The sequence below is a fragment of the Netta rufina genome (assembly GCF_964035555.1).
Source record: "Netta rufina genome assembly, chromosome: 20".
Lineage (NCBI taxonomy): Eukaryota > Metazoa > Chordata > Aves > Anseriformes > Anatidae > Netta > Netta rufina.
The window spans coordinates 12,453,659-12,476,458 of NC_140144.1; the positions used below are offsets into that span (position 1 = coordinate 12,453,659).

Genomic DNA, 22,800 nt, shown 5'->3' on the forward strand with positions numbered 1-22,800 from the left:
CTTAAACTCTTTCATTTCCTCGTGCGGCAGCTCTACGGCGAGGAAGACGCCGAGCTCCGCGGGCGCGCCGCGGCGCCGGGCCCAGCAGCGCAGGGAGGTGCCGAGATGGGGCCCGGCCCCGCCCCGCCCGCGCCCCCCGGCGGCCTCGGGAGGGCTCCGCGCCCGCTGCCGGCGCGCGTCACCAGGAAGCGGAAGCGCCGCCAGCGGAATCGTTTCCGGTGCGAAGAGCTGCGGGAGCGGGCGGGAAGCGGCGGTGGGAGCGGGCAGGGGACGGGCCGGGCACCCGCCATGCGAGACACCCCGACAGTCCCAGGTGAGCCGCGGGCGGGCCGGCCGCCGCAGGGGGGCGTCGGGGCGGCTCGGGGTAGGGGGTCCCGGCGCCCTGACAGGCCCCGCAGGGGCGGCGGCCCGGCGGGGCGGGCGGCCGCGGCGCCGCGAGGGGCTCGGCTCGAGCCTCGGCTCGGGCATGTGCCGCGGGAACCGTCTCGGCCCTGCGGCCGCGGGGCTCCCGGGCGCGAGCCGAGGCGAGCCGAGCCCAGCGGCGGACCGCCCGGGAGCCGCGGCGACGTCTTCGCTGCTGGCGCGGCCGATCCCGGCTCCGTCGGGGTCGCTCCGCTTTCAGCATGGTCTCGCCGACAGCTGCCCTCGCGTACCCTGAGTCTGTGGCTCTGGCGTGAGTTTGGTTTGCGAGCAGAGAGGTAGGACGCGCGTGTCTTGGCCTTTCGTTAGTGCGAAGGTGGTAGGGTGCAACTGGCGCGGTCAGCTTGGCTGGCTGAAGTGGTTTGAGACCCCAGTACGTTTTAGTGTTGTCCCCAGAAGTTGGTGGACCTTTCAGTTGTTGCTGTTCTATTTGAGGAACTGGAAGTTCTAGATAAGACTTAGCCTTCGTGAAGGCCCTTCAAATGCTGTGCAGGTGCACAGGGCATACGCAATTAGTTTTCTTTAAAAATAAGTCAGTGGTGAATTTATTTATTGGAATAAATCTGAACTGCCTCATAAAAACTGATGTGGGAGTGCCCAGTCACCGGCGGGGAAAAAAATGAAAGTGGTTTAGGTATGTACATGTTACGGAATTATCCGCGTCTAGACTAGGAGGAGCCTGTGCTTCTTTGCCTCGTTAGTGAGAGTTACAAAATGTGTGGTGTATCAGAAGTAATGGAATCAAAGACTGGGAGAATACTATGGGGAAAAAAAAAGGAGGAAAGTGTACTCTTGAGGGCTACCTTAATCCTACTATAAAAATATCTAGAGAATATAGCTGCTTCATTGCTTAAAATAAATCTTGAAGTCAAATAGTTATAATTTGATAAAGAGTGAGTAGCTTAAAAAAAAAAAAGAAAAGAAAAAGGTTGAAAAAAAGTAGGTAGGTTAAAATGCATAATGCTAGCCAATAATTTATGTGATAATACATAACTTCTTATTCTAATAGCAGAATGAAAGCTTGCTCTCCCCTCCCACTTATTAAAGGCCTTGCTATGTTCTCAGTTGTTTCCCTGATTATGATAGTGACTTCTCTAAACACATATCTCAAAGTTGTCAGAAATTTAGGAAATAAAATATGTGGGGTATAAATATTCAGGATTAAATAAACAGTACTCTGACGCTTGCATATTATGAAGTTGGTGCACAGAAGAAAACTGACCACTACTTGTAAGGTCTTACAGCTTTAAAGCATATGTGTCATAAATGTGCCTTTTTTTCACTTAATTGACGCAATAATTCTGCTGGTCTTGGCTATCCGTGTTTTGCCTTCTAATATCTTTTTTTTTTTTTTTTTCCCATCTTTAGAAATACATGCATACCTGCAATTGCTTTTAGAGTAACTTGATTTCTAGGGCCAACGTTTGGAGCTTATTTGTGTTCCGGTTTCTTATGATTGGGTGAACCTTTGTTTATCCATCTCTGGTTTCATATTTGCTATTTTAATCACTTACACACAGGCAAGCAATTTTGAGAGGACAATTTGAGAATAAGGGAGGAAAGTGGTCCTTGGAATTCTGTTTCACAACTGCTCTGGATATTTGCTCAAATAAAATGCTCTTTTTTGTTGTTTGTTTTACTGTGAAATGCAAAATATGCAGTTCTGATAATTGCCTGGCTGCATCATACTGAGAGTTGTGAATAGCGATGTAGTCTTTACAGTGTTAGCATTGGTGTGTTTTATCTGTGTATGTGTATTTATATAAATGAATTGGTTTTAATGTTGATATTAAAATCATCCACTCCTTCAAGTGGTTTCCTCAGGATGGCAAATGTAATTTTCCATTTTTTGTATAAACACCTGTTGCTATGTCTGTGAAGAGCTTCCCAGGAGGATCCTCATCCTGTTGTTTTAGTGAGGTCAAAAATAAATCCTTTTCAATTCATGTTAGACAGAAGTCAGAATTAATAAGAATTTTTTTACAAAAAACTTTATGGGTCTAAAATATTGCTTATCTATGAAAATGATGGGATTGTGTTCTGTGACGCTTTAGGATAGGACGTAGGAGTGCTTGCCTGAGGGATGTGAATTTTGTTCCTGTAAATTATTCTGTATTTTAATCCAAAATATGAGTGAAGCAGTCATTTGTCAAAGCTGTTTTACCATAGACTGTTAAAAACTGTGCTGAGCTTAACAAAAGTTTGGGCAAGAAGCTCATGTAAACATAAGCTTGTGTTAGCTGTCATACTGGCAAATTTTTACCTGTTAGAGGCAAATCCAACAGAGTAATCTGTTGAATCGAACTGAAAAGAGTTTGGAGATCATTGTAAATGTAAAAGATGCCATAAATAAAGGCCATTTTATTCTATTGGAGAAGCTACAAACAAAATGGAACAATGCTCCAACAGAAATATTACAGAACTTTCTCTTGTGCTGGATCATCTTTTAGGAACTGCATATCAACTCTTTGTTAAACTTCCATCTGAGTCAGAGAGTCACTCATATATTGTGAGAAAGCAATATTCCATGTTTATGCATAGTCATCTATTTGTGCTCTCCGGTACGTTTTAAGTTTAAATATGTTCAAGTGAGTTTAAAAACAAATATTACAAGTCAAACCGAGCAGAAGTTGTTGTTTCTAGGTGTAGTAACACTTCTAGAATTCAGCTTTGTAATTCTCTTGAAATCAAGAGTTCACAGAGTATAAGTAAAAGTGATTTAGGAAGTGACCTAGTTTAGCATGAGAAGTGCTTGAGAAGTCAGTCCATACTTGTTTAATATTCCATTCAAGGGATGCTTTAAAAGAATATGGATGAAATTTTCACTTTATTTACTCAAGTAGGCACTTGCTATTTCACCTCTATTAACAGCATGTAAGTGTTCCACAAAAGACACATTCACTTGAATTCAGTTTAATAGATTCCAAACTGACATTCCTGTAATCTAAGCAATGAAGGAATATGGTATGGCTTTGAAATAAGTTGTTGTTGTAAGTGCATCTTATATTACTGCCTTTGTGCCATAAATTTTTAACAAGGTTTTTAAGGCATTACATTTTTGCCACAGTACAATTTCTTTCATCATAGTACTTCTTCCTTCAGTCTTAAAGCCTGTTGCTCATGAAATTCTTTTGGTTTTAGGCAACTTTTGCACAGTAACATCTTGATATATTCCTTCTACCAATCTTCAAGTGGTTCTTTTTCTGCAGTATCAAGTGTAAGCATTCCTTCTAATCATTCTTTGAATTGCTTAAAGGAGTTGTTTGATACTTGTATGACTTAACATATAAGCTGGATGGAGAGCAGTGTCACATCAGGTACATTTTCAGTCACCAGGAGGATGTTTCTGACAGCATGTTGTGTAGACCTGGAAATAGCTTGTGTGGATGAGATGAAAATACACAAGAGCCTATTTTTACTATTTGCCGTGTTTCTGGAAAACCCTTTAATGCAATTGATTTTAAAATCTATATTTAAAAAAATATATATGTTTAATTATCTCACTTGAAAGAAGTATAAAATAACTTAGTCTCCTTCATGATCTTCAAATGCTGCAGAGTTCTCAAGAAAATGGCTGCTTAAATTTAGGAAGAGTTGATATATTAACCCAATATTAACTATTTCCATAATTCTGCTTACTTTGCTGTAAGTATTTTATGGTTCTGCAAGAAAAAGTCTCAGCTGGGAATGAAGCTTTTTTGTATTATTCATTTTTAAATGATGGTTTCTTCCCTGTTTTCAAAGACTGTTTAAAGCAGACTGTCCTAAGGCAATGTTCTAAGAAATGCACTTACACTGACATACCTGATTGCAGTTTTTCTTTGGTACATCTAGCTTTAATTGTTGTGTCTAGCCTAATCTGAAGACTGTCTAAGGCAAGTGAAAGAAGCAAGAGTAATGAAGATGTTGCCATAAAACTTCCACAGTCACAGATGATTGGGTTACATTCATAGATTAAAAATATTTCTGAATGATGTTTTTGCAAGAACGTCTTAAGTTCTCAAAGATGGAGTAGTAAATAATACAACAAAATGCAAGGGAGGTATACGCTGATTAATAGAAATAACCATTTCTTTTCTTGCTTGGTCTCTGTTCTGAGCAGTAGTGTATGGCGTATCCATTCTTGGTGTCGCAGGAGCACTTTATTTTTTTAGTCTTAATTTTCCTTATGACCTTCCTAACTTTTATGCTTTTATACATTTCTGTTTTCAAGCGCTTTCCACAATAGTAATTTTGTTGTTTGTTTGCTAAGGAACTCATGTTGCTGAGCTAAAGAAAATGCAAAGGATCTTTACTTGCACCTTTGCTTGAGTTAAAATGAGCGTAACGTGTATCGTTCACCTGTCTATGAGAACAGTGAACCATACATCAGCAAGTGAATGAAGTTAAACAGGTGCAGATTTAGAAGCAGAAACTAATATGATGCTGGCAAACACACAGCTTCATGTTATAGTTATATGATGCTTTCCTGCTGCTACTATATGATGTCAGTAAAATGAAATACCAAATTAGCTTTGTCATCATCTATTCTTGTTTTGTTTTTCTTTTTTTTTCAAGTGTAATGAGAACTTTCATAGAACACAGTTTTTAAAGTAAGTTTTTTTGAAATCTAACAAGAAAGGTTAAATGCATGTCATTCTCATGTTCAGAGGTTACTTCAATGAACACTTTTGTTTGAAGATAAAGGGCTGCAATCCACTGCTAGTAATTCATACTATATGTTTGTATAAGACCCTGATGAATGTAATGCAAACTCAAAGAGAATTTTATGTAACTGTTTTGAATGTGACTGGATGGATGATCGCCCACAGAAATAGACAGGAGACTCAACATAGCACTGCTGGAACTTAACGTGCAGTTCTGTCCTATGCTTCAAAAATTAGAATCATAATGTTGGAAAAGACCTCCAAGATCATCTGGTCCAACTGTCCCCCCACCAACAACATTACCTACTAAACCTTGTTCTAAGTATCGCATCCAGCCATTTCTTAAACACCCCCAGGGAGAGTAATTCCATCACCTCTCTGGGCAACCCATTCCAATGCCTAAGTACTTCTTTCTGAGAAGAAATTTCTCCTAACTTCCAACCTGAGAAATTAGAAAGCCTTCATCAAATTTCTTGTACACATATGTATGAAAACTTTAACCTTCTTGAATAAGTGGCTCAAATGGATTAACAGAAGACCTAGTTATAGACAGGTGCCCAGAGGTGGACTCTAAATTTATAGCACGTTAACCTAACATGGAACTATCCAACAACAGGGTTTGAAAACCTAAAGCAAGACAAAATGCATAACTTTGTAACAATGAGGTTCCCTAACATTACTGTGAGTTGTCTTGGCTCTCACCAGTCTGCCAAATGCTAGGGCTTGTATAATACACATTTTCATTCTGTAGTGGTCTTAACATAGATTGACTCAATTTGTGCTGAAATGTCATGGAAGGTATTGGGCATAACTTCTGACTACTTATTAATTTTTTATTCTTCTCTGCTAATTCTCTAAATATTTGTTATGTGAGTTAAAGTTGTTAATGTCCTGTTGTTTTAAGAAGCAAAGACTGGGTGGTTAAGTGTAGAGAGAATGTTTGTGATTTATTTTTCAGTTTTTGTTTTTATTTATAGCTTGTAGTGGATGTGTCCATAGCTAATTTGCCTCTTAGAGTACTTTTCTGCTTCAGTTTAATGTGAATTTCCTCACCTTAAAACAAAAGAGATTAGTAAGACACTTCACCTGGGAAGAAATTGAGGATTTCTTCTTTGCCAGGCTCATCAGAAATACTTCAAGCATAAATCACATTGTCTCGAGAGAGCTACTGGCTTGCCAGTATTGGTGAATAATCAAGTACTATTATGGTACAGTACCCTGCTGAACAGTAATCTGCTTAACTCTACTGGAATTGGATTCTGGGTCTGCAAGCTTTATTCTGCATGCAAACATAATAAAACCTTTTTGTGTGGGGGGAATATATTTCAAAGATGATTTTATAGATAACGATATTGGAGATTTATATGAATAACTAAGATCATTCTTCCTCTAATCATTATTCATCAGTAAAACATTGCCAGTGGTGCCTGCCTCTCTGACTTGTAATACCCAGATTTTTCCTCAGGTCTTATCTCCCCAAATCTGTGCAGGAAAGTTGGTGTGCCCTGGTACTAACCCTAGCAAAATTACTACAGTCCTGTTACGGTCCTGCTACTCGCTAACATGGTGTTCATTGTCAAATTCCTTCATCTAGAAATGTTTGAGAGTTTTGCCAAAAGCAAAACAAGGGTTCCCTCCTGTCAGAGGCTGCTGCTGTGTAAAATTCATGTTACTTTACACTTTCTACATAAGTTTTCAGGATCCCAGGAAGTATGTGTTTTCAGAGGAAGAAGCTGACATTGCAACAAGAGTGTGCTGTATATTCTTTGTTTTTAAGAACAGCAGGATGTCTGCTGCTTTTTGGGCTATACTTGATGTTTGCTTCCAAAGCGATACTGTATATTCCTATGTTTACTGCACTGACAAGCAACCTCACAAACCTTTAAATCCGTCATCCTTTCCCTTCCCTACCAGGATTTGTGCTGTTTATTCTTCTGAAAATGGTAATAGTAAGATTCTGTTTCCTAAGAGGAAGTTGAAATGGTTCTCAGAACAAGGCTGTAGAATTGGTTATAGATATACATGCCCATGGGTTTGGGAAGGAGTCCTTGGGGGGTCCCTTCCAACTTGGGAGATTCTATGATTCCATGGAGAGAGTTAGGATTTCTAACAGTTATGATATTATGAGAGTTAGAATTTCTAACAGTTATGATGTGCAAGTACTGCCGAGTATCCCTTTTCTCTCAGGGACCCCGTCTTCCTGTCTCATGTTTTCCCTAGTATGTGTTTACTGTACCTTTGCAATGTGTGGCCATCTCCTAGGGGGTGTGAATTCATCTGGACATGCCAAGATGCTTTGATCAAAAGAATTAAATTGTGGGCTTAATTCAAAAGAATTAAACAATAAGACATAAAATGCCCATCATCTTTCTACTTAAGGGCGCCTATCCCTAGCCTGTGCCTTCTGTCTGTACCAGTGCTTGTGGTGACTGTTGTTTTCCATTTCACTGCATAAAGAGCCCTTAGAGGAGTACAGGGCAAGGAGAAAAGGCCACTGGCTAAATATGACAAACTGTTTCTGTACATTCTAGACATAAAAAGAGGAATAACTTCTGATGGAATTTGGGTGAGGCTTATCGGGATCTGGTTCCTGAGATCAGAGATCTGTAAAGATGTAGGAATGACAACTTGTCACTGCTGGGGACTGGTCTTACAGTTTGTACATAGCCCTCAAAAACCCTTCAAATGAACAAAGAAAAGTCAGGAATGTTGCACCTGTGTATAGTGCATAAATCCCACAAATCAAAGGTAGTGACCTGTGTGGGGTTAGTAAAGAAACCTCATGCCCTGTCAAACAAAAGTGATTTTGTGAAAAGTGACAAATATGTATCCTTATTGCCGAGAATGCAGTCTTCCCAATGGAGTGGATGCAAGCTAGGAATTTGGACAGTGGTTCTCTGTGCAGCATAGAGGGATGCTTAGAATACCAAGGTTAATCTTCCAGTTTAATTGCTCCACCATTCCCTTGAGGTTTGTTTGTTACGTTTGATTTCTGGTTTATGCCTGACTTGTTTCAGCTTACAAGCACTGAATCATTCTGTAGGTTTATTTGCTGACTGAAAGAACGATCCTGCCAAAGCTATCTTTGTATGGATGGCTCTGATCATATCAATTTTGTTAACCATTTTAATCTTTATTTCCATCATCAGTCAAGTGAAGTACAATTTACTGAAGTTTTCTCAGTAATGCTAGTAGAGTTAGGAAGCTGGCTGTCTTGTTTCTCTGCTGAAAGGAACTTCCTTTTGTGAAGACAACGAACCTTAGTTTTAGGTGACAGCTCCAGTTCTTCCTTGTAAATCATTTGCCATATCCCTACCTGTTGATTTTGTTTTTTAGAGTGCCTAAGTTTTCATAATTTGATTTAAAACTGTTCATATGTCCTATTACAGCATGTAACATAAGACACAAATAGAAAAAACATCTGCTAGTATGTTGTGATACATTGGACATGCTTCCTGCATCAGAAGTCAATGGATGATGTTGAGATCTGTTTGTCCAATTGGAAAAGCAGGTACGATGGCTATATTATGACTTCTGCATTAATAAGAACAAGAATAACAATGAAAATGTGAAGATTCTTGGGTACTTGATTACAGGCCTAGTCTTAGAAGTATAAGATACAGTCTGCTACAGGTACTCTAGGGGGACAAGTGTGTATTTGCTTTTTATGATAATATAGGGTTGTACCTTTCTTTAGATCTTATTTTGAAATGTATACATTTCTCTAAAGCTCTTGGAACATCTTTTCACATTGTATCAAGAAAGTTTTAGTACTAATGGCTTTGGAGTTATGTTGAACTTAATTGGCAAATCATCTTAGTTAAGAAGTCAGTGCAATGTCAGATGAGCTTCAAAGCTGGGGTGGGTTAAGGGGGGGGGACAGAAGGCAATAGATGAAAACCACAAAAAGAAACTAAAAAAAATGAAAGTCAATGGTTGGCTCCCACACTTTTCCTTGAAGGAAATGCTACCTTGCATATTGACACTTTCATTGTTATCTTGAAACCTCTGGCACACTGGGTAAACAGTTCAGAATTGAGTCTACACTTTGATATTTCCTTCAATTAGGATTCCTTGTTTTTTGATGTAAATACTGAATGATTGATTTATTTCTTTAATAAGTATTGAGATTATTTTCTCAAATGGTAAACGTTTGTCTAAACAGAAATGCCATTGATGTCAAATTTATTTCAGAGTTGAATATACTACATATGTAGACCTAAAAAATAAATTTTAAAAATATTTTTTATGTTTGTGTTTGTATGCATATGCATACATGCACAGGCCTGTGGTTTTTCTTCATCACATTTTTCAAACTTCATGAAATACCTTTCAAAAATTATTCTTGGACAATTTAAACATGCAGTTCCCTGCAAGTATCAGTGTAGTCTCTTAAGACCTTTTTTGACCTGCTTAATATTAGGATTCTGTTGGGAGGGTGAGGACTGCAAAGTTTCTTTTAGGATAGACGTAGACTGTCCCAGGGACCCTGTGATGTGTTATAAGCAATTGAATTGTGAATGTTGCAGAGGGATAATTTGATAGCAATGCAAGAGATCAGTAGATCAAGACTCTACCTTTTCTTTTACATAAGTATTTATACCGTTTTGTTGACGCTCACCTTAAACAGATCAATGTGGTAATTTAACTTCAACATGTGTAAGCATTTATTTTTGAAATGGAAAACTCTGTATTCATTCTCAGTTGTAAATCTTCTCACTTTTCTTTCAGATTCCATTTTACATCAGTAGAAATGGACAGCAGCAGTTTCATTCAGTTTGATGTGCCTGAGTACAGCAACACTGTTCTGAGCCAGTTAAACGAACTCCGCTTGCAAGGAAAGCTCTGTGACATAATTGTGCATATTCAGGGTCAGCCATTTCGAGCCCATAAAGCTGTCTTAGCTGCCAGTTCTCCATATTTCCGTGACCATTCAGCATTAAGCACCATGAGTGGCTTATCTATATCAGTTATTAAAAATCCCAATGTTTTTGAACAATTGCTTTCATTTTGTTACACTGGAAGGATGTCCTTACAACTGAAGGATGTTGTTAGTTTTCTAACTGCAGCTAGCTTTCTACAGATGCAGTGCGTCATTGATAAATGCACACAGATACTGGAGAGTATTCATTCAAAGATCAGTGTTGGTGATGTTGACTCTGTCACTGTTGGTGCTGAAGAAAATTCAGAAAATCGCAATGGAGTTAAAGATGGCAGCTATTTTGCCAACCCCATTGAAATATCTCCCCCCTACTGCTCTCAGGTGCGACAGTCAACAGCAAGCAGCGATCTTAGGATGGAAACTACTTCAGGCAAAACTCTGCGTAGTCGACTGCAAGAAGAAGGGCATTCAGATCGAGGAAGCAGCGGGAGTATTTCTGAATATGAGATTCAGATTGAAGGTGATCATGAGCAAGGAGACCTGATAGTAAGGGAGAGTCAGATTGCAGAGGTGAAAGTTAAAATGGAGAAGTCTGACAGGCCAAGTTGCTCTGATAGCTCTTCCCTTGGTGATGATGGATATCATACTGAAATGGTGGATGGAGAGCAAGTGGTGGCAGTAAACGTTGGCTCCTATGGGTCTGTCTTACAACACGTTTATTCATTTACCCATGCCTCATCACAGGCTGCAGGTGTGTCTGAAACTTTTGGAAGCCTGAGCAATTCAAGTCCCTCAAGGTCAATGCTGAGCTGTTTCAGAGGGGGGCGTGCACGCCAAAAACGGGTATCCACTGGTCATTTACATAGTGATGTTCAGGGCTTGGTGCAAGGGGCTGACAGTGATTCTATGGTGAGTAACGCAGGATATGAAAATAGTCCACGGGAAAGAAATACAAGAGGTCATTGGTATCCGTACAATGAGAGGCTTATTTGTATTTACTGTGGGAAGTCTTTCAACCAGAAAGGGAGCCTCGATCGGCACATGCGATTGCACATGGGAATAACTCCTTTTGTGTGCAAGTTTTGTGGAAAGAAATATACCCGCAAGGACCAACTTGAGTATCATATTCGCGGTCATACAGATGATAAGCCCTTCCGCTGTGAGGTCTGTGGAAAATGTTTTCCTTTCCAGGGTACACTAAACCAGCATTTGCGAAAGAATCACCCTGGAGTAACAGAAGTAAGAAACAGGGTAGAGTCTCCAGACAGAACAGAAGCTTTTGTGGAACAGAAAATAGATAATGATGCTTCGGTTTCTGAAGCTATGGATTCTAGTATGGAAATTCATGCAATGTCTAGCACATCTGATTAAAATATTACATTCTAAGTGCAACACAAACAAGCACATTAATAATGTATTTTTAAAATCTTTTATTCTTTTAGTAATCTTCATTACAAGTATAACAGCCTTTTAATTTTCCTGATCTTCTGGATATCAGTGTGAAATGGTTTCTGGAGAAGACTACAAAAGTATTATTTGCTTCTGTAGGAGGTTGGGCTGTTTTGTTTGTTTGTTTGTTTTTCCACTTTTGAAGATGCTCAAAATATAAAAAACAGTGTGCTGGGGAATGGATGGGGAGAGTCTGCTAAGGTGTCCCTACTGGTTGATCTGGTAAGACACAAATTCCAATGGAGAAAGATATTAAAATAAGATTGGCAGCTCTGCTGGATACACCTAGAAGCTGTCTCCCTTATTTTATTTCTTAAATCCTGTTGCTGATAAAGAGGGTTACACAGCAGTGGGGAGAGAGAATATTATATATTTGATTCCTTTCATGTGTTCCAATGAATTGTGCTTGTTTTTCCAACTGTTTTTGGTAGTTAGTCTGTTTATATATATAAATTTGCTTTATATATATATATGAAATGCTTTCACTTTCACTATTCTGGTTGAAGTGAATGTGAAAGTATGTCAAGGTTTATACCACGTACTATTCTTTCAACTATTAGGTCTCCTCTCTGCCTAGGATTTAGGACTTCAGACTTTGGGAGGATGCTTTTGTTTTTGGATTGGTTTTCATCTTATTAAACTATTACTTTGTGTGTAAAAGTGAGCAAAGTGAATTACCTTGTTTTAATTGCTTTGCTTTATAACATTTGTAAACCAAATGCCATAAATCTATTAAATTATGGTTAAGTTGTTAAGGGGTTTTGTTAGTTGTCTAGAACGTAAACTGGACAACTTGTGGTGCTGACCTTTTTATATATATAGAGATAGATATATATCTATATATATATCAAAAAAAAAAAAAAAAAAGGAAAACTAATAGCAAACCCAGAAGTAGCATTGTGGTTTTAAATGTGTTTTTACTGGCCTCAGAATCTACCTTCATTTCGTACTGTAGAAGTATACCAGGTAACTAAATTTAACTTTATCACTCTTCACGGTTGGTTGATACTAGCCTGAGAGGTATCTTGTAGTTTGAACTACAGTGTTTCCAAGCAGTGTTTTAACAGGTCTCTTCACAGAGAACTGTTTTCAGGTGCACATTGACTTCCTACTTACAGCTCCAAGTGATATGTCAGCACTTGGAATTTGTACTTTTTTGTATTAAAAAAAAAAAAAACAAAAAACAAAACACAAATACTCTATGGGAACTTCAAGCAATATGTCTGTTATTTCATGTGCAAGTATTACAGAGTTGCTGTGGCTTCCCTGTTATCTCCAGTGGTTGTTTTCTATATAAAGGAACTACCAACAACTTTAAAAATACTCTAAATATTGTTGTTTCACCAAATGTTTTTTTTTACTATGGTGCTAACTTCATCATTTAGGTCAGTATAATATATTAAAATGTGAAACCTAATGGTAACAGTTAAGCAAAATAGAAAAAATAAATATAAATTTAAAAAATAAAAAAATAAATAATAAACACAAGCAAACAATAGTTTCAGACCTCAAAAACATGAGCTGGCAAACACTACTGTGTAAATTCTACCTGAAGATAAGCAAAATTAAATTAAATTACATGCATCTTTAAAATACATGCTTTATATAATTGGGCCTTATGCTTTATTTAGCAAATATTGAAAATCCATCTGTGAATATGTTGTCTGAGTCCTGGAATTTAGAAAATATAGTCTCATTTTTAAGTTACAGGAAAGCAAAAAGATAGGTTTGCTATCTTGTAATGCTTTTTGGGCTCCTGTGAAGTTGGGGCATATTTGTGTAGTAGCTTTATTGAATACACTAGTTCTTAATATTGTGACAGTCTGCAATAAGATTTTTATTAAATACCAACTTACAATATAAACCCACCAGCTCCTCTGGAGCAGCTTCAGTTGAATTGAGTACATAATTTGCCTCTTTGTCCTAAAACTGCCTAAATAAAGAGGTGCAGGGAGGTGAGATGATGTTTCTCTCCTTGAACCTACAGAACTGTTATTTTCACTAAGGGAAATTGTATGTCTGTTTCTATGGGAGGTAGTCTGTATGTTTACCCACTTAAAAACAGGTTGGTGTTTCTGATACTGTTTTTTCTCATGTTTGCTTTAAGTAATTAAATTTTTAAAAAATGTGTTTTGACAAATTAAGTTTGAGACATGTAAAATCCAAGAAATGTACAGTTATTCTTAACCCTTTATCTTGGACCTGTGCTGTGGTGCCTTTGGTGTGACTTTTTTATGGAAGTATGAGTTGAAGATAGCAGGATATGGGTACTAATTTTATATTTCTTGAATTTCTGTGTCACAATCTTAACATTATTTAAATCTTGTTCTTTGTATTTGTAAATTTATTGAACTGGTTTGAGTTTACCAAAGAGTGACTTATCCAAAATTGTCTCTGACAAAAGAAGAAAAAAAGAAAAATCACACAAAAACAACAACAAAAATTACTTTGATTGTACAGGTTCAGGTTCAGAACATTGTAACAGGACTGTTAAGGGGCAGGAAGTGATCACTTTTTCTACAAAACCATGGTTCATCAGTTTGCAAGTTTTACTTGCTCCTATTCATGTTGATATGCCATTTACCTTTTCCACTGCTAGCAGTGTTAAGAATTATCAAGCCATAACACAGTACTGTAAAGTTCAGCAGTGCTTCAAAGGATACGTAAAACATCATTTACACTTTCAAAGTGTGTGACTCTGGTAGAAAGCGAACTTCAAACCTGGCAACAGCAAATAAATTGTGCCTTGTTGCATAGTGGTATGCCAGGTTTAACATTGTCATGACACATGAAGCATTATCTAACTGAAGTTCATTTCACAAGTCCACCAAAACAGAGTATGGTGTGTTATTTTAAGCAGATTATGGAAGTACTGTACAGCATCTTGTTTCTGTACAGTTTTAAGTTAGCACAGAATTGTTACACATTTCATTTACAATAAATGCAGAAGTCAATAAAATATGTGAAAAATATTTGACAGCAAAATAAATCATGAAATTATATAGGCTGGTTCATAATTGAGTCTCTTAATCTACCTTTTTATTATAGACAAATGTGAAAACAGTGACAGTGTCCTTTTCTCTAGATGTTTAACCAATTATGACAAACTGTGAAAATAAAGGATTTTATATCTTTGCTAATGTTTGTGGTTTTAAACAGTTAGTTTACTTAATCAGTTATCTTCCATATTATTTTTAAACCTGTAAATACAGTTAGAAAATAGCTTTGTAAATACAGTATATTAGCAGTTCAGTTTGGTCAATAATTCTTCAGGATTGGCTCTGCTTTTTTTAGTGTGAACTCTTTCAATAGCATAAAGGATACTGTCGATTTACTGTTCAGCAGAATATAATGTAGGCCTAAATTGATAGTTTTTAATGCAGTCTTCCCAAGCATAAATTAACATTTTATGCTGAAGCCTTTGGTTTACTTTTAGATAAAACAGTGAGGCCTCATAATATATTTAGTCTGAACTTTAGGAAGAACAGCAGGAATAAAATCAAGGGCTGGGAAAAGATTGAATGAGCTTTACCTTTAAAAATATCTTTGACTTTTTGTATTAGTTGACTGTGATTCTTTTAATGACATTTTTCTAAACAGGTTTCAGATGAAACCATTGAAAGGGACTCAAATATGCAACACCTAATCTATTTTCCAAGGGAGTTTTACCCTTGAATGGTGCTTTTTGACTGGTCAGGGTTATTTATTAAATTTTATATTTGAAAGTATTTGGGGAATTGTGTAAATTCTTTATATGAATCTGTTTAGTTCATTAATTGTAAATTTCATAATACTCAGTGATTGAAACGGAAGTTTAGTAAAGTCATTCAAAATGTTCAAAGTTTATAATCTGTATTTTACATATCTTTTAAGAAGTGCCAGAATAGTTGTATTTAATATTTTAGATTTAATGCTCCTTGCACATCCCTGTGGCAGCATTACGTTAGTTATGCAAGTTTACATTAAAAACAAAACAAAAAACAACAACAAACAAACAAAAAAAACAGCCCTGGGACATGTTCCTGTATTTATTTCTTCAGGGGATGTGAAGCTAATTATCAGTAACTGAGCAGGTTTGCTTCTAGTTTACCTAAGTAACTCCTGCTATGGCAAATAAAACTAACTGCTGTCTCTCCAATTTACATATGCTATGAATGCAGCCTTTGGACTTGTATTGCAAGCCTCTGGTTGTATATCTGATTAGAGGTAGAGCTCTTGCACGATTTAAAGTGTGTGTTTCTGACTGAAAATTTGTATTTTTAAATAACTTTTATTTGTATGGTTGTTTATCATGATAAATATTTGAACAGTTTGAATGACTTGACGTGGTGTTATTATCTTGCAATATAAACCGGTAACCTCACAACTCCACACTTCATAACCATATGAAGTAAATGAAGCTAGCTAAGCTGATGCTGTAACAATTAACTTGCCATTAAGGATTATTTTGTAGCATGAATTTTAAAATATTTATTCAAATGATATTTTACTCTTGTATTCACTTTGTTTTTAGATTTGTGACATGAATATTTCAGTGCTGCTTTATTTTGTTCTGATGAATTTGTTTCTTGCTTGTAAATTGCTTTTTTTATGGTATAAAGTCAATGGGAATTGCTGTTTGTAAATTAAAATGCTTCTAGAGCAAACCTATGGTGTCAGTGTGTGCAATTAGATATTTAATTAGCAGTGGACTTCAGGAAACGCAGCTACAAAATGTTGTGGTTTAATACTTATATACCTACTAGAAATCAAAAAGCATTTCTACTCTTTAAGTTTCTCTTTTTCACCAGCATCACATTTAGTTCTGAACAAATGATCATTTCAGTATTGTGCTCCAAAACTGTCCAACCCTCAAAGCAGAACAAGAACAACAGGGGAAAAAAAAATGGACTGGCAATCTGCCCAACACCAAGACAGAGGTAAGTCAGTTGGGCAGGGAGGTATATTTCATTTCCAGAGCAGCATTTTCTTATGCCGTATGTAACAGTAGAACTAATACTATTCTCACCAAATGTAGGATACATATCCTAGCCCACAAGCTTGAATTTAACATGAGTATCCAGCAAATGCTTAGCTATTTTCAGCTTGCAGGGCCCTAGCTTGTTTCATGGCAGCTGGCTCTTTAAGTGCCTTTGTGACAAGCAACTTCTAGGAGGAGTTAATGCATCCTAAACAAAGTGTATACTGTCACTGATTTGCTGAGATAGACTCATCCTCTATGGGACAAGTAGAATCTTGCAGAAAGGCAGATGATACTATTAAAGTTGGTTTAAATTTTACTAGTGTTGTTCACAACTTTTCATTGTGTTTGAGATGTATGCTAGCAAAGATTTTGTTCTATAATAAACCTGAATGAAATTTAAGCAATTTTTAAACAATCTGGCAGCAGAGGATGTGTTTATATTGTCTTAATGCAGCTGAGGAATCTTGACTGGCTCTGAATTTTGGGGGGGATGTTTTTTTTGGTCTTGTATGTTACAGACACACCCAGAATGAATATTCTAAAAAAAAAAAAATATCTGTTTCGTTACTGAAAGCTCAAGTAATGCAGAGTAGGGTACACAAGACATGACTTCAGAATAGAAGAAATGTAGCATTGCTTTTATGTGAGGGAGGAGAGGAGAGAAACCGAACCTAACGTACTTACTAGCTTTAGTAAAGTCTTACACCCACTTTTTTTTTTTTTTTTTTTTTAAGATGGTGAATTGTTTCATCTTGTCAAGTAGCCATAGGGAGTTAGAAATAAGTCATGGCAAAGCTGTGTCCACAGAACTTAATGCACCTAACTTATGGAAATGTGATTTTCAGTAAGAATGTGATGTATGTCTTTGCACAATCAGTAACACACATGCATAATGTGTGCAACAGCATCTGGATAGCATGCCCTATAGCACACGTAATACTGTGGATTATAAAAGTAACAATGTAATAAAACCTTTAAATGGCTTTTTTACTTTTTTTTTTTTTTTTAATGTATTACTTTGAACAGCACCAAATAGTATCATTAGTGAAATGCAAATATGCCAGTATGGGTAGTCATAAGCTACTAGTCCTGATCATTTGTCTCTGAATGTAGTGGAGTTTGGTCAAGGGCATTAGAGAAAGGTGGTGCTTTTATGGAGGTTCATACCTGTAAGTTCACTGTGCAAACAGCTTTTTTTCTAGTTACATAAGAACTATGTCTGTAGGAGCTAATAATGCTGAGTGGTCAAGAGAGAGCTCACTTTCTGCCAAACACCATTAAGTTCTGGCATTATGCGTAAAAATAGCATTGGGGAAGATCTTCCATTTAGAGTAACAGAAGACTTACGAGGACGGTATGGAGCTTTGAAACACCATATGCACTGCCATGGCACGATAAATCAGATGGCATAGGTCAGTTTTCTGTGTAAACTAGCTACAGACAAAGGAACCCTTATTTGTTAGCAACACACACAGATGTGGAAATAAGAGAAATTATCATGGTGTATCAGATGACTTTAAGATTTAAAATATCTGTTGGTTTAATAGAATGGTTCTGATAATTTGGGACTTTTAACACTTGGACATTATTCTGTTTTTTCTCTAACTCTCTGTTTTCTAGATAACCTTATGCTGTGTTTTTGTTACATAGGATTTCACCTTCATCTAGTTTTATCTAGGGATACACCATTGACCTTGGGTACTTCAGATTTGTTTGAAGTTGCAAGCCATGACAATAATTACAGTGCCATAGTACAGTATGTATGGTTAAATTTCAACTTAACCTGCTCATTTAGAGTTTGCCCCTAATAACTGGGAGAGTACATTAGGCTACTTAAGCAGAGAGATCAAAAAAAAAAAAAAAGCATAAGACAAAGTAACATGTTTCCAAAGCACTAATTTTGTATAGCTTGAAAAAGGTATGCTCTAAATCAATTTCAACCAATGTTGACAGACAAATGCACACAAAAAAGTACAGTTATTGAAACTACTTAGTGCTTCATCGCTTAAATAGCAAACAACTTCTTGATCCAAAATAACCCTGAACCTGCACTATTCAGAACTACTTTGTGCATAGTGTATCATGCTTCCCTAAACTGCCTGCAGTTTCAATAGAATAAATACTGTAATCAGGGACTCGTATTTTGTTTTGTGGGTACCCACCATCTTTTACTCCAAGTTTTATATAAAGATGTTCTTGTAATATAAAGAAGTACAGAATGTTGACTGGCACTGTTGATTAGCACTGCTATGCAACTCTTGCTGGAAGTTACCACTTGTGTAGCAGAGTCACCAGAAGTAAAGATGTGGCCATTCCCATACAAAGCCTTATATGAGGATGGGATAAATAGAAGGTGGTAATATTAAAAATCAACAGTAGAAATTCTGACAGATTCTCTGAAAACCCTCTAAGAGAGAGACAGTTCTGTTACCCTGAATGGAACATTAACTCTGAAATTAATTATTGACAATTTCATTGTCAATTCATACTTCTTTGCCCAGTGCAAGTGTTTGATGCATTTTGATGGTTATCAATATAATGTTCTGAAATAAGTAAACTTTCCTTGTATTGGCTTGCACATCTGAATTCTGTAACAAGGAAAAAAAGACTCTGAGACTGAATACTTGTTTAAGAGGTCCTGTAAAACCACTTTGAGCAAATAAAGAGAGAGAAGACAAAAATTGCATGATGAAGTTACATTAAAAAGGCTAAGTAGAAAAATTGGCTTAGTTTTTTTTTGGTTTTTTTTGTTTGTTTGTTTGTTTTTTAAATAAGAATCTGTTCAACTGATCTTTGTTTACATGCAGACACACTCCATTTAAACTTTCATCAATGCAAACTTCCTGAAGAGAGCTTGAGGGAAAGCCAGAATAAGCTATGACCGTGACATTTTAAAGAATTTATTTTCTCGCAGCAATAGTCATGCAGGAAAAATAGATGCCACAGACACTACATTTTGCTACATATATGAAATAGTATATTCCAATTGTATTGTGCATGGATTTAGGAAAAGTTTAAATTAGATATTCAATGCATTAAATTATAGACAAACTTTTCACTAAAACTTTGGGAAATGATATGACTAATGGCAGTCTTTAAAGTGACATTATGCTTCCATGCAGTTTGTTAGCCTTTTCAAAGAACTCAGTACAGTACAGCTCTAAATCTTGTCTATGCATTTTTTCCCACCAGAGGGTGCTGGCTATTTTTTTTAAATACACATGGTATGGAAGAATAATGTAGGGTGCAGTACATAGCAGCAACCTGAAACAGGAACTAAAAAAGTTTTCAGTCTTCACTTATGTTGTCCTCAACACAGGCAGTTGCTGAGTAATTCCATTCTTAGCAGGGCAGCGTTTGTATTCAGGATTTCAGAGAGTGTATTGTAATGCAAAAGACTATTTAGGTAGTGGACTATCACTTTGCAGTAGTTTAAGCACCAGATTGGAAACGCTGATGTAATTATTAGGCTAAGAACTAACTACCTTGCAGTTTGTTTTGGTTTGTTTGTTTTCTGAACTCTTGCAGAAATACAAGAAGGAGATTTACTTTTTTTTTTTTTTTTTTTTTTCTTTTTCTCTCCCTCTCTCTCTCTTCTGTAGAGGACTGTAGCTCACAAACGTTTTGGGAAGTACTTCTTTACTGTGTGGGTGACAGAGCATTGGCACAGGTTGCCTGAAGTGGTTGTGGAATCTCCCTCCTTAGAAATTTTCAAAAGCTGGCCAGAAATTTTAGAGGAAAGTATATGTAGCTTAGTAGTACCTATAGGACAAACTAAGTGAAGAATAGTCAATGCCTATGAAATGACTGGAGATTCATATGAAATAACTCTCCAGCAATTCAAAGGGAGGCAAAAAAAAAAAAAAAAAAAAAGGATTAAAAAAAAAAAAAGTAATAAAATACCTTTCTATGAAGTGAATTTGGCTTTGGTTTGCATGTTGGAGTTGTGAGCATCAGTATTCCCAGGGAGATACCAAATTTATGTTTAAAGTTTTTATTATTATTATTATTATTAGCTTATTCTCAAAATGAATCCATCTGCTTTAGAAATAAAGTTCTTGCATGTTTAACTGGGATGTTTGAAGATCTCTAATGTGTTCTGGATTTAATAGTCTTACACTAGTTGTTCACCTCCTGATAAACAATTATTGAAGACCTTTAGTAACTAGGAGATTGGAAAGACAACAACTTTGCACTATATTCTTCACATAATGCAGTGTCAAAACTTTATCCTAAGTAACCTCATTTAGTTTGCGTTCTCTCATGCTCTGTGAGATGAACTTCAGTCTGATGAACTAGAAACCAATCCTGCATGAACACAACAAGATAGTGAGTTTGAAGGGACATGCAAAGATCAGTCCAAATCCTGGCTCCATTCAGGAGTAACTAAAAATCAGACCCTATGTCTGAGTGTGTTGTCCAAACCCTTGACCTCCACCAGGCTCAGTGCAGTAACCACTTTCCTGAGGATCCTGTTTCAATGCCCAACCACCTCCTTGATGAAGAGTCTTGCCATAATATCCAACCTGAACCTCCCCTGTCCCAGCTTCACACTGTTTCCTTGAGTCCTGTTGCTGTCACCAGAGAAGAGCTCAGTGCCTGCCCCTCCACTCCCCTCATGAAGAAGCTGCAGGATGCCTTGAGGACTCCCCTCAGGCTCCTCTTCTCTCAGCTGAACAAATCAAGTGACTTCAGCTGCTTCTCATACATCTTGCCCTACAGGCATTTCAGAATCTTTAGTGCCCTCCTTTGGATATTCTTTAACAGTTTTAAGTCCTTATACTGTGATGCCCAAAACTGAACACAGTGCTCAAAGAGCAGAGCAGGGCGATCACCCCCCTCAACTATGTAGTGATGCTGTGCTTGATGCACCCCAGGATGTGTTTGGCCCTTTCGGTTGCCAGGGCACACTGCTGGCTCATGTTAATTGCTGTCAATCAGAAGCCCCAGATCCCTCTCTGCAAGGCTGCTCTCCCGCCTCTCATCCACCAGTCTGTATGTACAGCCAGGGTTGCCCTGTCCCAGGTGCAGAATCCAGCACTTTGTCTTGTTAAATCTTGGTGATTGCCCAGCAATCAAGGTATTTCTGCAAGGCCTGCCTACTCACAAGGGAGTCAACAGTTCCTCAATTTAGTATCATCTGCACACTTAGCATACGTTCAACTCATGTGTCCAGATCGTTTATAAAAATGTTGCAAAGAACCAGACCCAAAATGGAGCCCTGCAGAACCCCACTTGTGACTGACGTTAACCTCGTTTACTAGAGCCCTTTGAGCCCAACCCCCCAGCCAATTGGTCACCTATTGTATCATGTGCTTGTCTAATTGTGTGCTGGACACTTTGTCCAGAAGGATACTGAGAGACGGTGTTAAAAGCTTTGCTAAAACCCTAAAAAATCATACCTACTGGCCTACCTTGGTCAACAAGATGGGTAACCACATTAGAAAAGGAAATTAAGCTTATCAAACAGGACTTTTCCATTGCGAACCCATGTTGGCTCTGACCAATGACTGTGTTGTCTTTCAGGTGTTTTTCAATAACTCTCACAGTAATCTCCATAAATTTACCAGGCACTGAAATGAGACTGTCAGGCCTATAATTGCTAGAGTATTCTTTCTTCTTGAAAACCACGACAACATTTGACAGATTCCATTTTACTGGGACCTCTCCAGATTCTCTGGAGCATTTAAAAATAATTGAGAGAGAGGTCTCAGGATGACATCAGCCAGCTCTTTGAGAACTCTGAGATGAATCTCATTTGGCCCTGAGCACTTATGTGCATCCAACTGGAGCAGCAAATCCTACACAAGTTCCTCATCAGCAGGGAGTTTATAAATTGGTATATAGCAACCAGTCCAAAGAGCAATTTTTTTTTTTTTTTTTTACCCACTTAAATACATAATTTGGTAGAAAAGTTCTCTTTCAAACATACCCCGGGAAGCATAAAAAGCCCTATTTGTTTGCCTTGGAAGAACACATTACTGTCCTTTTTCAGGTGTTTCCAGTACTATTTTGCATATGTGCACTCAACGTCTGGCTTGTGACTTCTGAGGTATTCTTTGCTATATTGGGAAAGTTGAGCGCAACAGGTGATGAGTGGATAAAGGTGACAAATTCCTCTTCTCTGAGCAGCAACTGCGCTGTTCTGCCCTCGTGAGCACGGGAAGAGAGGAGAGCCCAGGAACTGAGGGCGCGCAGGCAGCCTTCAGCGGGGACAGCGCGGGCCTCGCAAAGAGCACGGGCTACGGCACGCTGAGTCCGTGCCGCCGACGGGAGGCCCAGGCACCCTGCCACCCTGACCGCGACCCCGCAGCCCGAGTCGTCCCGGGGCGCTGCGGACCACGCAAAGACCCCGCCGCGCGGGACCAGGCCGGGCCTGGCGGCGCTCCGTACCGCCAGGACCACGGCCCCGGCTGGACGCACCCCGCGGCCGCCAAGGG

At 38.0% G+C, this 22,800-nt stretch overlaps 1 protein-coding gene across 1 annotated transcript; it reads left to right on the forward strand.

The window, feature by feature from the left end:
- The first annotated feature begins 247 nt into the window (after positions 1 to 247).
- On the forward strand, positions 248 to 16,043 carry ZBTB34 (zinc finger and BTB domain containing 34). The gene is made up of 3 exons (XM_084299167.1): positions 248 to 313; positions 8,456 to 8,577; positions 9,798 to 16,043. The coding sequence occupies exons 2-3, from the start codon at positions 8,537 to 8,539 to the stop codon at positions 11,317 to 11,319; spliced, it is 1,563 nt and encodes a 520-aa protein (XP_084155293.1). The 5' UTR covers positions 248 to 313; positions 8,456 to 8,536; the 3' UTR covers positions 11,320 to 16,043.
- The last annotated feature ends 6,757 nt before the right edge of the window (positions 16,044 to 22,800 follow it).